This window comes from Leptidea sinapis, chromosome 15 (assembly GCF_905404315.1).
Source record: "Leptidea sinapis chromosome 15, ilLepSina1.1, whole genome shotgun sequence".
NCBI classification, from domain to species: Eukaryota; Metazoa; Arthropoda; class Insecta; order Lepidoptera; family Pieridae; genus Leptidea; species Leptidea sinapis.
In genome coordinates this window covers 9,605,928-9,621,560 of record NC_066279.1, presented here as the reverse complement: position 1 = coordinate 9,621,560, position 15,633 = coordinate 9,605,928, and the positions used below count along the sequence as shown (strand labels likewise).

The following is a 15,633-nucleotide window of genomic DNA, read 5'->3' as shown; positions in this document are numbered from 1 at the left end:
TTTGCACACAATTTGGTTATCGCATGGAAAGCTTTATATGGTTTTGTCGTGTGTGAGCGTTCTCAGAAACCTATATGCTTTGATCCTCGACGGCAATACATATAATATCGTATACAGAGAAGAATTGTTGTAATATTTATCCATTATTATTAACTTCTGCATTCACACCCACAATAATTAAGCGGACGAAGTCGCACGCATAGCTAGTATATATAATATGTGCTCATTGATATACATAAAAGACATATTCTGATGACAAGATAACTTACATAAAAAAATAATTTTATAAAGTTTCCATATGCAAATTGTGTCCAAAGTTACAAGGCGTTTTAAATATGAAATATTTCATAAAAACGTAATAAAAAAATATACTGTATAATGTAAATAATGTATTATGTAATTTTTTGAGTTTTCATTGCTCCTGTAAGGATACTTCATGAACATGATGGCCGTCATTTCTGTCATAATTAGAAACCGCATCACGAAAATATAATGATTTAATCACTATAAAAGATCGACCATGCACCACAAGCAGTACTCGTTTACGAATTGGTGAATGGACCAGCCATCGTTCCCAAGAAGACAAGCAGGGCCATATTAGTAGCATGACGAACCATATTGTAGCATACGCAAAGTAACTACAATATCTTAAAAAGCTCACATAGCTAGCCCACAAAATGATTATCTCAAACAATAGTGATATACATATATGAGATATGAATGTGTCAAAGAATTACTATGAAAGCATGTATATTTTGGTTTTATTTTAGAAAAAACATATAAAGTTGATTATAAAACCATAATCACTGATAAAATAAAACAAATTGTTTTCATTGAAAATACTCTAAATATTTATTCTAAAATACCTTTACGGTTTTCAATTTTATTAATTTGTGCCTGTCGTGTGTGTAATAATATAAAAGATATGATTTATTTATATATTGTCTTATAGCTTGTTTTGATAGCTTTTAGATACATCCACTGAAATTATCCTAACTATAGGCAGTCTTTTGCTACACGTAAAATAATACGCATAGATACATTTTCGCGTAATTTAGGCGTTAAAATCTTATTATATTAAATTTATGATGTAGTTGCAGATTTAAAATATTATATTGAAGCAAACTCGAAGTTGAATTTGGATATTATGTTTTAGACTAGAAGAAGTTTTTGAAGATTCAGATAGAGATGTTACTAAAGCTGATTTATCAAAACTGGTTTACATTGATGCAGTTTTGAAAGAAACATCTCGATATTGTCCAGCTGTTCCGGTCATCGGCCGCGTACTTCATGAGGATGTTCAGCTCAGTGAGTATTTAAGTGGTATTGTGGTGTAACTGACATATCCATTTATGTTATGGTTATCCCAAAAAAAAGTATACGGCCTAGCATTTGGCTTGCATTGTTTTTATCTGTGTTTGGCAAATGAAGATGTTTGAAGATTGTACTGAAGATGTCGTATACTTATATATAGCTTATATATTATAGCTTAGCATGGAAAAATTTATATAAAGATATTTCTTGAGAATATCTCCGAAAAAATATTTGTACGTAAATCTCTAAAAAATTCTAATTTTTTCTCGTATCGCTGAGTTTCAAAAGTAATCTCAGTGATGCCCCATCAAGTAGAAGAATACCTAACTTATTTATAATACTTATTATAAACAATACAAGCGTACCAGACATAACCATCAATATTGTGATACTGTACTCGTTCCATCGGCCGGACACAGTTTATTACTTCCAAATCTCTATACATTCATGAAAAATTATCCCTCTCATACCTCTTCGGTTCAATATTTATTTTGTTACACATGAAAGAACGTTCCATAATACTGCAAAGTAGTTATCTTTAAGCCATACATTTATGGTGAGGATAGTATTTCACTTTGCGGGAATTCTATATGTTTGCAAAGGAATATTTTAGTCGCTCCCCTGAAAAAAATGTGATAGAAGACAGTTTAAGTTCGGTTAAAGTTGTAGAAAAACTAACTCTGTTATATTAATAAAAAAAAGAATGTTGCTATCGCTGAAAATTCAGATATGTTTGACCTCAAAGTTTATTTTTGGGAAGCATCTTGCAAATTATTTATTGGATATTTAAACTTATATATAAATATTCTATTCGGTTAAAATTATCTGTAAGTCCTTCTTTATGCACTGTATTTTTTGCGTTCAAATATTTTCATTGTGTTATGTTGTAATCGACTCTTAAAGGAACCAATTTTTGTGAATATTGAGGTATGACCGCGCCTTAATACATATTATTAATTAAAATTAGGAACATGGTTAAATCTAAAGGCCATCTCTGCAACTTCCCGCTAATTCAATAACTTCAGGCATTCAAATTGTACTTATGACGATTTTGGGCTCTTCGAGCTCAAATCTATAAAAATATAAAAGTTTCTATATAAACGTTGCTTAACTAAGTATACTTACTTTGTAGCTGTAAAGTCCGTCTTGCGAAAGAAGTCACAGTTGCAGTTGACATGACCTGCTGTTGCGTTGTGCGGACGCTATCAAGAGTTTAAGTAATTATTACCTATTACCAAATTTAAGGTATTGCTTATAATTATTAAAGTTGTAAGACTGCTGGTTTTAACTTAACTCGGAACAGCAAAATAATGGTGTTCTGATATTATTAAATAACGTTCGCTCGAAAGTTGTCGCCATGACAGCTTCATATTTGGGGTTGCTCTGCAAAATTTTGCAGAAATTGTTACTCTGACACACATACACCAAACTAAAACACACAATCAAATAAGATATTGAAAAAATTTTATACTGACTTCAAAAAGGCATTATACAAAGCTGACAAAATTAAATTATAAACATAAATTACAAGGCACTGGTTTAAAGATGTCCTTGTAGGTTTTAAAATTAAAAAATTAATCAAATATTTTTTTTTATAAAACATCCTGGGCTACATCAGGCCTGTCTCACTCCCCGTGGTATCGATATTGTAAGTACCTACGTGCGGCGGCGCCACTCGCCAGCTTAGGCCCTCTTTCATCACATCAAGTAAACTATCAAGTAAGCTTATCACTGAGTAAAGTCAATAGTAACATAGCATGCGAATTTCACGACCTTAAAGTAACACTAATCTTAAGATTAACTGTCCCGTAACTAACTTGCCACATCTTCTGCCAATTAGCACGGTTACTTGACAGTTACATGATATTATGTGCCTACTATTATTATCATTTGTTGTTTTGTGCATCTTTTCACATCATCAATTGATCGAGTTAGATTATTCTACCATGGAACAAATACCAAGTATGCGTATATTTAAATTCCAAGATATCACCATATTTCTATTTAATAATAACAAAATATCCCTCTCGTGTAAAGTATGCACTTCTCTCTCTTTTAATTTTATCAACACACACAAGTAACCACTAAATGACAAAAATTGTATTATACTATTTCCAGATGCTTACTAGTTTCAAAAGCAAACAAACATCTGGCGCTAAATAGTGAAATGAACGCTCAACATTCAACAAAATCATAAATGACAATCTGCAATGACGTTTGAAAAGTGATATTTGACGTAAAATTGAACGAATATGACGTGTTATAGATTCATTACTCACTTAACCAATCAGTAGTTGCTCAAGACATAATTTTCGCTTGTGAAATTGGCAAAAGATACTCATAACATGTAGCTTCCAATTAACGTTAATTGAGAAGTTACTAATCACAGCTTTACTTGGACATGGTGAACGAGGCCCGTTCATAATATGGGGAGAACTCGCCAGTAAGGACTCACGAGCGAGCAGTGACGCACACGCGAGCATTGTTTGTCACCTATTTCACCGATCCGAAAGGTCTTTCAGAAATGGAGAAACATAAAAAGCAACGTATATTAAAGGTCATTGCGACTCAAATTTAATATTTTTAAGTTTCTTAAAGACGCTGAAACAATCTTATTTAAATTGATTATTATTATGAAATTACCATTCATTTGCAGGTACTGTAACATACTTATTTGATACCTATACTCAGTAGGTTCAATGGTTATGTTGTGTTTTTCGTACTTACACTAAGAGCCAACAGCTAAAAAGTTGTTGGCAACGAAAGAACATTGATTAAAAAAATCGATGACATTGGTATTTATAGAAAAAACCGAGCTATTTTTATAAGATGACCTTATACTAGGTAGGTACAGTTTTAAGTAAAGAAGACAACCATAACTTCGTTAGAAGTCTTACCTCTTCTAGAGTTGCCTGTCTTTCCAGGTGAATAAAAATATTGGTTAATTTTGCGATTTGAATTGCAACTTATTTTATAGATGCAAGAGTCCCCATTTCTTTAATTGATTTTGCGGAGTAAGTCTTTTGTACTTGTACTATTACATATTTACTTGTACTATTACTTATAATAAACAGTACGATGAGTTTGATGTATTCCACTTATCATAAAATTAAGTAAAAACGGAAATAATAAAACTTCATCGTAAAAATACTCACACACTCCAACTTTCTCTCTCTCTCACACACACACACACACACACACACACACACACACACGCACGCACTCGCGCGCGCGCACACTTGTAATCTTTTATTTGTTAGTATATTATAGTATTTTTAAGTCTATTCTGATAATATATCATGATTTCTTTTTATAATTTATACTTTATTTAATCTTTTGTGGCTTTATGTAAAACCCAGATTAAGATTGTAAAAATAATTGTGTACGCTGTTGATTATTTCAATAAATAAATATTCTTTGGCTACATTCACAAGACATATTTTATTTCATATTTCAAACACAAGGACACATACGTTAATGTGCGCCACTACACACAATGTTCCCTCTTCAAAACTAAAAAAAATATATTCAAAATAAAACTTATATATAAACTTTCATGATAATTTTAAAGTATATTAATTTCGTCTTTCTCAGAGGTAATTACACTGTTGCAAAATAAATTGACCATTGTCAATGTAAATTGATGTTATTTGTTTGTTTTCAAATTGAGTGATAACTTAATTTTAATTTACTACTTAAGGACGGATGTATCTGGAGTGCAAGTTTGTAAATTTTTAGATTTCAGTTTATCACACTCTTCCATACTATATACACCTTAACTACCAAACCTTACACGTGTATGTGCGTATTGCACACCGAACAGTTTTTTACCTATTCAGTGGTATCGCATGCATCATTTAAAAATAGATTTGAATTTCCGCATTGTTATCGCAGTATACATTATAAGTATCTTTAATCTTTTCAGAAAATTCTGTATTAAAGAAGGGAAACGTGGGTATTATAATGTTATACGCTGCAATGCGTCATCCTATGTGGGGACCTGATGCTGATCAATGGATTCCAGAACGATGGCTAGACCCTCAGCGTCTACCTGCAAATCCACACGCATTCGCAGCGTTCAGTTATGGTAAAAGAAATTGTATAGGTGAGTTATAGGAATAAGTGAAGTAAACTAATCACCATTTTCCATGCTCATTAAAATATAAGAAATCTTATTAGATATCTATATAGAATCTAATTGGCCGCTTTTTAAGCAAAAAAGGTGAGAACATTTAAAAAAACAATAAAGTAACAAAACATCTAGCTTAAGTTAAGCTGCGACGCAAATATTAACACCAATCGGACAAATACGAAGAACATTCTATGAACAGGTAGAGTTGAGTGTCTGAATTAGGGATAAACCAGACAACTCAAAAAAGTAATAGATCACTGAAGAATATTGAAGGGAAATAAAGATGAAGGAACTATTTAAAGGCATTTTATATAAATTTTATTATAAAAAGAAAAATTGTTAAACGACCTTTTACAGATATACCAGTGGGAGGCTCCTTTGCACAGGATTCCGGCTAGATTATGGGTACCACAACGTCGCCTATTACTGCCGTGAAGCATTATTGTGTTTTCGGTCTGAAAGGCGCCGTAGCTAGTAAAATTACTGGTCAAATGCGACTTAATATCTCGTGCCTCAAGGTGACGAGCGCAATTGTAGTGCCACTCAGAATTTTTGGGTTTTTCAAGAATCCTGAACGGCACTGCATTGTAATGGGCAGGGCGTATCAAATACCACCAGCTGAACGCCATACTCGTCTCTTCCCTTTATAATCATATAAAATAAAAACATACAAATATATTTAAGTGAAGATTTGTTAATTGTAATTATTTTATTAATTCTATAATTTCTTACCTACAGGTCAAACATACGCGGTCATGTCGATGAAGACAACGTTGGTGCATTTATTTCGTCGATACAAAGTTTCCAGTAACTTTGCAAACGTAAAATTGAAATTGGATGCAGTATTAAGACCACATTCTGGATACGAATTTAGCATTCAATATAGAAATAAATAAAATACAACGTAATTGTTGTTGAAAAAGTACGTTTTAAAAAAGCTTTATTTCGTATTTGGGTATAGTATATTGTTGTAATAATAATTGGAAACACTTTAGTGACGGTCTTCATTCTTTCAAATTTAAATTACTCAATTGTCTCTCCAACTTTTTTAATATTCATATTAAAATCAATCGTTTCTTAAGAGTGTTTTATTGTTATACTCGTAGTAATATTAATTACATACTGTGTTGGCTACTTAATTTTTTATTACTATTACTACAAACCATAGCACTGCAAAAACGATCCTTACAGCAATCTATGATCAATAAGAAATAATAATATTGCTAAAACCCATATTCTTACCACACACCAATTAATTTATATATTAATCTATACTAATATTATAAAGCTGCAGTGTTTGTTTGTTTGTTTGTTTGAACGCGCTAATCTCTGGTACTACTGGTCCGATTTGAATGATTCTTTCAGTGTTGGGTAGTCCATTTATCGAGGAAGGCTATAGGCTATGTTTTTTTTTTTCAAAATTAGGGATCCGTAATAAAATTGCTATTTTGTAACACAAGGTGTAAAATCGAAAACCTATTTTTGCGTGCGCTGCAAAAACTATTGACAATAGAACAAAATGATGTACAGGCTATTATAAAGGCAATATTTTATTACTTATAAAACTATCGCGTGAATTATACTTTATATGGCAAAACAACGTTTGCCGGGTCAGCTATTTAATTATATATATGACCCAGCAAACGTTGTATTGCCATATAAAGTAATAAAATAAACTCTATAATTAAAAATATTGAGGTATAAAAAAACAGATGACGACCGATAGGCAGACCCACCAAATGATATATTATAATTTATCATACTTAGATACATATAAAATATAAACATAAAATTTAACATACTTTAATAATCATTAAATTAGATTGCCATCTTGCAACTCTAGTGCGTATCTGTGGATGTAATAGAATAATATTAAAATAGAGATAGAAAAATAAGTGTTGATCGTAGAGGGTTGAAAATTTAGTGTTATATGTATTTTTTTAATGTTGTTAATGTTAAAAAAAATCTAAAAATTAAAAAAAAATGCACTACCTTTATCATTTAGGAGGGTGAAAAATGATGTTGTTCGATTCTCAGACCTACCCAATATGCACACAAAATAATATATGAGAATCGGTCAAGCCGTTTCGGAGGAGCTTAACTACAAACACCACGACACGAGAATTTTATGTAATAGATAATTAATAAAGATAGAAAAAGCAATCACAGATTTTACAATCACTGTCACTTTTCACTGAAACATTTTATTGAAACAATATTATTATAACGATATTAATTAAGAACGAAGAAACAAAACCATACAAATTTGAAAGTGGACTATAAAAAACTGACAAACTATCTAAATACAAAAATATCAACATCAAAACATCTTTTGGGCAATCTCCTTAACTCTCCCCCATGATTGTGTCATTAGTTTTATGAAGTCTGAAAGTTGGGATAGCAAGTCTTTTTCTACTTCTAGTGTATTTATTTTGAAAATCACTGTTCTTCAAAATCTAATAAGCAAAAATAGCCAGCTAAATATTCCTGATAAGGTAAAAATATGAGAATTTCATTTCAGACGTATATCTAAAGAAATTTATATCTCTACAATTTCTTCACAATATGTTATGTTTTTAAAGTGATAACCCTCACTTCTAGGATTAAAACACAAATAAAATTTTAAAAACAAAATTTTATGAATGATGCGGGACTCGAACCCACGACCTCCGACGTTCCGTGCCGGTGCTCTAACCAACTGAGCTAACCGTTCGAGTAGCGCCTCGCCACAAAATTCTGTTTGCGTTATTCAACTCTCAGGTTGTGGCTTCATCTACAGGATCTACTTTACAGTTGATAACCTGCTCAACCCCAATATTTGCGTATTAGCAAATTGACTTGACATGTCGCTCTTGTGAATCTAAACCAAATGTTGTGTTTTTAAAGTGATAACCCTCACTTCTAGGATTAATACACAAATAAAATTTGAAAAAGAAAATTTTACTAACGATGTGGGACTTGAATGCAAGACCTCCGGCGTTCCGTGCCGGTGCTCTAACCAACTGAGCTAACCGGTCGAGTACCACCTCGCTACAAAAGATTATTATTAGATTTTAATAACAAGTTTATTATTAGTAAACCAAAACATTGGAAAGGGCATTATTCACTTCGTCGACGTTTTCAGCTGGTCTGTTTACCTCAAAAATTAAGAAATTGTTCATCTGCAAATAATTCCGTTTCACTTAATTCGTTAACATAGAGAGGCAGCTTATTTATATGAATAAGAAAAAGCAATGGACTTAATATTTAACCCTGTGGCACGCCCATAACAATAGGGGCTCCTGAAGCTTCATTAATAACTGTTTGTAATCCGTCACTCAAGTATGATTTAATTATTTTTATAGAGTTTATTGACACGCCGTAATGTTGCAATTTGCACAATAAGGTATTATTTTCTACGCAGTTGTAGGCTTTAGACAAGTCACAGACTTTAAATATATTATGCTACATTAACGCAACATCTGTAAGTATTTCTACCCTTAGTAAAACTGAATTTTCCCTCACGAAACAGTTTATTCAGTGTAAAATAAGAAAGCATTTCATTGTAAATAACTTTCTCAAATATGTAAACTACTTAATATGGGTAAAATGGATGAAGGAAGAAAATGAGATCACATTTATGCGCAGACGTGAGCAAAGGTATAATTTTACCACCTTTCATTAAATCTGGAAAAACCTCATCTTCAACACATTTGTTAAATATAGCCGTTATGTTTATTACAAAAACTTCTTATTAAGTTTAACGTTCAAATATTGCGTTGTTTATAAGAAGTAAAATTAAAAAAGTCTCATTGGATCTTTGACTGTCAAGAAAATTTGATTTTGTCGTATTTCGGTGTGGCTTAATATCAAAACCATATTATATCATATCTCTCTGCAGACTACATTTCAAAATACAGAATAAAAACCTGTTTTAAAATAATGTTCTGAAAACATAATTCTCATTGTTTTATTTAACTTTATTACCTAATATTATTCGTTCAGAAAAAAATTATTTTGTTTTTCGTAAGATCACGGGAATGCCATTAACCGAAAGCAGAATGTATATAGCCTCGGGCGAATCGTTACTTGACAAAGCGCATGATATCTTAATTTTCTATTACAAAGTCTCAATCTAATACACCACCCACGATAGAGCCGATTACGTAAATATAAACGTGACTGATTTGATATTTGTGCTGCAGATGAGGGCTATTCGCGCTATTTACAACCTAGGTCATAAAGAATAATTGACAGCCAAATTCAAAGAAATTAACATCTTGACTTAATGAGCTATTTTATTGTTATTTTCTATTTATATTGTAGTATTTTTGGTGTTAAGTGACTGTATATTAATTAGGAGCTAATTAAGCTCAGATCCACACTACGGCACAAGGCGCTCCTCTCAAAACTTCCATCATTTGGGCTTCCCGAGAACTTATGCAAGTGGACCTCCAGCTTCCTCACTGGGCGCAGAATACAAGTCGTTGTCGACGGTTTTTGCTCGAATCCCAAGCCCGTGAACGCTGCAGTGCCCCAAGGCTGTGTGTTATCTCCCACACTGTTTCTTCTGCATATCAATGATATGTTGGACATCGCCAACATACATTGCTATGCAGATGACAGCACTGGTGATGCCGTATACACGGGCTATGCAGGTCTCTCTCGGGAAAACGTCGGCCAGTGCCGGAAGAAACTTGTGTCTTCTATCGAGTCCCCTCTCGAGAAGGTCGTGGAATGGGGTGAATTGAACCTTGTCCAATTTAACCCCCAGAAGTCTCAAGTTTGCGCGTTTATCAGTAAAAAAATAAAACCCCATTTGTCGTATCACCGCTCTTCGGCAACACTTCCCTTAAAGCCTCGCCTAGTATCGGAATACTGCGTCTCAAAATCTCGAGCGATTGCCAAGTCCGTGGCCATCTGGAGGGCAAAGCCAAATTGGCTTCGAAGAAGCTGGGCGTCATCAATAGAGCACGACAATACTTCAAGCCGGCCCACATTCTAGCGCTCTACAAAGCGCAGGTCCGGCCACACATGGAGTACCGCTGTCATCTCTGGTCTGGCGCACCCCAGTATCATCGATCCATTTGACCGCATGCAACACAGAGCAGCTCGAATTGTCGGGGACCCAGTACTCTGCGAACGGCTGGATCACTTGGCGTTGCGTAGAGACGTCGCTTCATTGTGTGTCTTCTACCGCATTTATCACGGGGAGTGTTCCGAAGAGCTGTTTAACATGATTCCTGCCGCCGAATGCCACCTTCGCACGACACGCCACAAGTTAGGATATCATCCCCTCCATCTGGATGTGTGGCGGCCCTCCACAGTCCGGTTTTCAAGGAGCTTTCTGCTACAGCACGTGGAAGAAAGCTGTGGAATGAGCTTCCTTGTGCGGTGTTTCCGGAACGATACGACGTGGGTACCTTCAAAAAAAGCGCGCACATTTTCCTTAAAGGCCGGCAACGCTCTTGTGATTCCTCTGGTGTTGCAAGAGAATGTGGGCGGCGGTGATCACTTAACACCAGGTGACCCATACGCTCGGTTTTCCTCCTATTCCATAAAAAAAATACGGTATTAGCTTCTAATCTCAAAAAACCCTTTTAATTTCATACAAAAATTATACACATTGGAATATAGCTGTCCGCGCACTGCCAGGAGAATGGGATTATATAAATCAGGAAAATTGAGAGATTGACATCACGTTTCTTCTTGAGGTATTTATGGTACACGATGAAGCCCAATTGTCCAGAGTAGACCACGCCAGTGCACTGATTTTCTCACGTTTCACAAAAACACTTTACACAGCAGCCTGCTAAATTTCACTGTATCTCATACAATTTATAATGTTTTTAGTAGAATCGCACTATATTTTAAGCTTATACACAAGGTTTAACGGGATGAATTAGGATAAATTATAGGTATCGCGTCACACGAGGGCGGCCATTGAGGTTTTTACAGACACCAAATACAGGTGTTTCTTAATTAGCAGCGGTAGGCGTACCGATTGTCCATACTAAGGGATAATGACACCAGGAAATGAACAAGAGATCCACAGACAGCTTTTCAATTTCAATTCATTATATTGAATTTTGAATGAAACTCGACATCCCCAACGCCTTGAAGGAACCCCTTCAAAAGAAATAGAGCATAGTTCCTATAAACAAGTAAACATAAAACTGCTAAATGAAAAAGTAAATAAAATTAAAACTACAAATAAAATACCAAATAAACTACGACTAAACTTATGTATGCTGATTATACTATTGGGTAAGTAACGGACATAGTTTTATTACAGGTCGTTTGAGCATACCGCTCTTAGTTTGAACGTCGGCAACGCGCACGACTCCGTCACACCCTGTCACAACGCCAAGAGGCCATTGTAAAGGGGGCGCATTTTCACAAATGATTATAAATCGGTATTCGATTACTTTCACAACTATAGATTGTGGAGATACGAGTATTCCGACTTAAATTGGACGAGTGAGATAGAGATAGAAACAAGGGCCGCGGCGAGATATGAAGGTCTTAAAAGCATCCAGAAAGGAAGCGGAAGTAAGATCAGAAGCGAGCTCAAGATGAACAGCTTTCGTTACTAAGCAGACAAATAAGCAAAGGTATGCCTTTTGACTGCGTACTCCGCATTCACGTGTCCTAGTTATAAAAAATGGCCCCGTGTAGTCTACCCCGGTGTGTGTAAAAGCTTTAATTTTCTCTACACGACACTCAGGAAGATCTACCATATTTGGAAACGTAGATTTTGGATTAAGCCTGAAACAACGGTTGCAGCGATGAGAACGCATACGGACAATATGCCTAGCAGATAGAATCCAAAACTTCTGTCTTAAAATTGATAATAAAAGCTGTGGACCAATATGACAGGTGATAACTATTATTATTAGTTCTACAATATGTCCATGACGCAGTAAGCAGGATGCTTTTGTGTTAATTGAAGGGACGATTTAGAGAAACGTCCTCAGACACGTAAAACGCCACTATGTAAGAACTGTGAGAGCTTACGTAACATAGAAGAACAAATTTTATTATGTTTCAGTTTTTCTAACTCTTCACGAAAATATAATTGTTGAGCAGCGTTTAACACTTCCAACTCTTATTTAAGTCGGACGCGGTAATAAAATTGTTACGAGGTAGCATTTTAATAAATTTTAAAAAATATACAACAGAAATTAAGTATTTATCCCATTTTGATAATTTTAAACTTAAAGTTATAAGCGGGTGTTCCGATTCCGGGGAGCTATTAGTGACGAAAGAAATTGTCTTCTACTCAGGGAGCGCTGAAGGAGAAGGCGCAAAATCAGAGACGACAGAACCAGAAGCGACATCCACGGCGGTCCCCTAAACCAGAGCTCATGAATAAGCAGTTGAGATGGCAAAAGCCCTCGCGACACGCAGTCGGCAGAGTTTTGACTTCCCGGAACGAAACTGTAATTTTCTTTATCAAAAATGATTGAATTTGTGTAATACGATTCGCGACAAATGTATTAAATCTATGTGGTGACAAATGCACCCAACACAATGCCACTTCCGAGTAGGAAAATGCGTATACGTTTGATATAGGAAATCGATTAAAAATAACGTCGCAAACCACGCGAAATGCTTTGACATCAAAACTATCGAGCATAGCTCTAGACGAGCGATAGTGACAGTCTTGATAAGGTCCGCTTTTGATTTCGAACACAATAAGCGCACAGTGTGCTGCTTATCGTTAACTACATAGGCGTATATTACGCAACCATAGAATAATAACGCTTAGAACACGAGTAGGCCCAAGCGAAATGAAGCAGTTTCAATGTGGTCGTTTATGACCACATACGTTTCCCGCCGCGTCAGTGTCATTCTGTCAACTTCCAGGACAATCAGTGCGTGAAATTTAATTGAAAAATGACTTACTGTGCAGTGAAAGGGTGTCACAAAATGTCTTATAATTAAAATTATGATAGGAAAATAACATTTCACTCCTAAATACTATTTCAAAACTTTTAGTTTAAGCTAATACATTCGTCAAAACAGCAAAATATTTTGTAAACAAAATAGACGCCATTAAAAAAATATGTTGCCAGCTGTAAATGTACTATATACCCCGAGTTCCTCCGCTGGCATAGTTTTTTGTGTTTATTGGTAAATATTGATAGGAGGCTATAATGTATAATATGATGTTATAAGTATTCAAAGTCAAAGTCAAATAATCTTAATTCAATTAGGCTTAAACTAAGCGCTTTTGAATAGTCACTATAAAAAATTATTTTAAATTACTGAATTTACCATAAGTTCGGAAAAAGTTGAGTTCGTGAGAACATTAACGGATACTCTTTTTTACCGACTTTAAAAAAAGGAGGAGGTTCTCAATACGTTGGTATGTTTTTGATTTGAAACTTCTTTATCGTATGAGAGAAATTTTACAGCAAATCGTCAAGATTTTCGGTTACGCGCCATTTTCTTTTTTTAAATTCAAGATGGCCGCGCGCAAAATTATGATTTCAACAATTTGGATATCGAATCCGAGGTTCTCGACGCTGCAGAGAAAGAATTTGGGATCATTTTTGAAATCCAAGATGGCCGCCATGCAATATTTTGATACCAACAATATGGATATCGTATCCGAGGTTCTCGAGGGTGCAGAGAACGAATTTGGGATAATTTTTTAAATCTAAGATGGCTGCCGCGCGTATTTATGATTTCAACAATATTGATATTAAATTCGAGGTTATCGAGGGTGCAGAGAATGAATTTGGCATCATTTTTGAAATCCAAGATAACCGCCGCGCAAATTTATGATTTCAACGATTTTAGTTCCATGTGGCACAACAATTTCCAAAAAATACCTATAAGTTGTTTACCATTAGGGTTATCATTATGACCACCACGCATACGTATAACCCCAAAAAAATTTTTCACCGCAGCCATCTTCGATTTAAAAAATGTGAATCTAGTGAACCTCGGATTCGATATCAATCAATCTAAATGCTTGTTGGTCGTCAAATTCTGTCAACATTACAGGGATCTTAGCAAGGCTTCTGTGTGGATAAAACACAATATGTTGGTCATGTTTCTGCTAAAAAATTGTCGGTCCAAATTTAAAATTGCGAGACGAAATATCGTGATTTGTTATAGCAGCATTAAAAACCAAATCGACACAGATTGCTTTTGTGCCTGGGAAGACATGTTAGATGTTGTTTAAATCCAGTTACAATAGATAGAGCTAGCTGGCATTAAAATATTGCAGCTGTCAGACATAAATATATGTATGTATATGGTATACCAAGATGGTTCAGATTATTAAAACGTATTTTTAAGCTATTGCATAGCTTCTATCGCAGGCCTTGAGCGTGGAGACCAAATGAACATGGATAAGACGAAGATCATGTCAAATGTCCATGTCGCACCTACTCCCATAACAATTGGAAACTGTACTCTCGAAATTGTTGATGACTACGTCTACCTCGGAGAAACAATCCAGTTAGGCAGGTCCAATTTCGAGAAAGAGGTCACTCGTCGAATCCAACTCGGATGGGCAGTGCTTGGGAAGCTCCGTAAAATCTTCTCGTCTCAAATACAGTGTCTGAAGACAAAGGTTTTCAACCAGTGTGTATTGCCAGTGATGACTTACGGTACGGAGACGTGGTCGCTAACTATGCGCCTTATGATAAGGCCCATGGTTGCTCAGAGGGCAATGACGAGGGCTATGCTCGAAGTTTCCCTGCGAGATCGAATCAGAAATGAAGAGATCCGTAGGAGAACCAAAGTAATGGCATAGTCCAAACGAGCGAAACCGAAGTGGCAGTGGGCAGGGCACATAGTTCGACGGAGAGATGGCCGTTGTGCAGTAAAGTCCTCGAATGGCGACCACGTACCGGAAGACGCAGTGTTGGGAACCCCACAAGATGGACCGACGATCTGGTCAAGATCGCCGGAATACGTTAGATGAGGGCAGCGCAGGACCGATCGTCGTGGAAATCTTTGGGGGAGGCCTTTGTCCAGCAGTGGACGTCTTCCGGCTGATGATGAATTTTTTAAATGAAAATAAAGGACGAGACGACCAGGACGCTCAGCTCATGGTTATTGACCCATTACAATGCAGTGCCGCTCAGGATTCTTGAAAAACACAAAAATTGTAAGCGACACTACAATTGCGCTCGTCGCCTTGACACATTAGATGTTAAGTCTCATTTGCCCCGTAATTTCACTAGCTA

At 35.3% G+C, this 15,633-nt stretch overlaps 1 protein-coding gene across 3 annotated transcripts in view; it reads left to right on the top strand.

The window, feature by feature from the left end:
• LOC126968468 (cytochrome P450 4C1-like) overlaps positions 1-6,527 on the top strand; it is a 32,827-nt gene extending 26,300 nt beyond the window's left edge. For 2 of the 3 annotated variants that reach the window (XM_050813528.1, XM_050813529.1), the window contains 3 exons: positions 1,157-1,308; positions 5,240-5,419; positions 6,185-6,527. In XM_050813528.1, the coding sequence (XP_050669485.1) occupies positions 1,157-1,308; positions 5,240-5,419; positions 6,185-6,342 (490 nt within the window). In that variant the 3' untranslated portion in view covers positions 6,343-6,527. Of the gene's footprint in view, positions 1-1,156; positions 1,309-5,239; positions 5,420-6,184 lie in introns of those variants that run through there. The other variant, XR_007730212.1, reaches the window with a different exon arrangement.
• Positions 6,528-15,633: the final 9,106 nt, after the last annotated feature.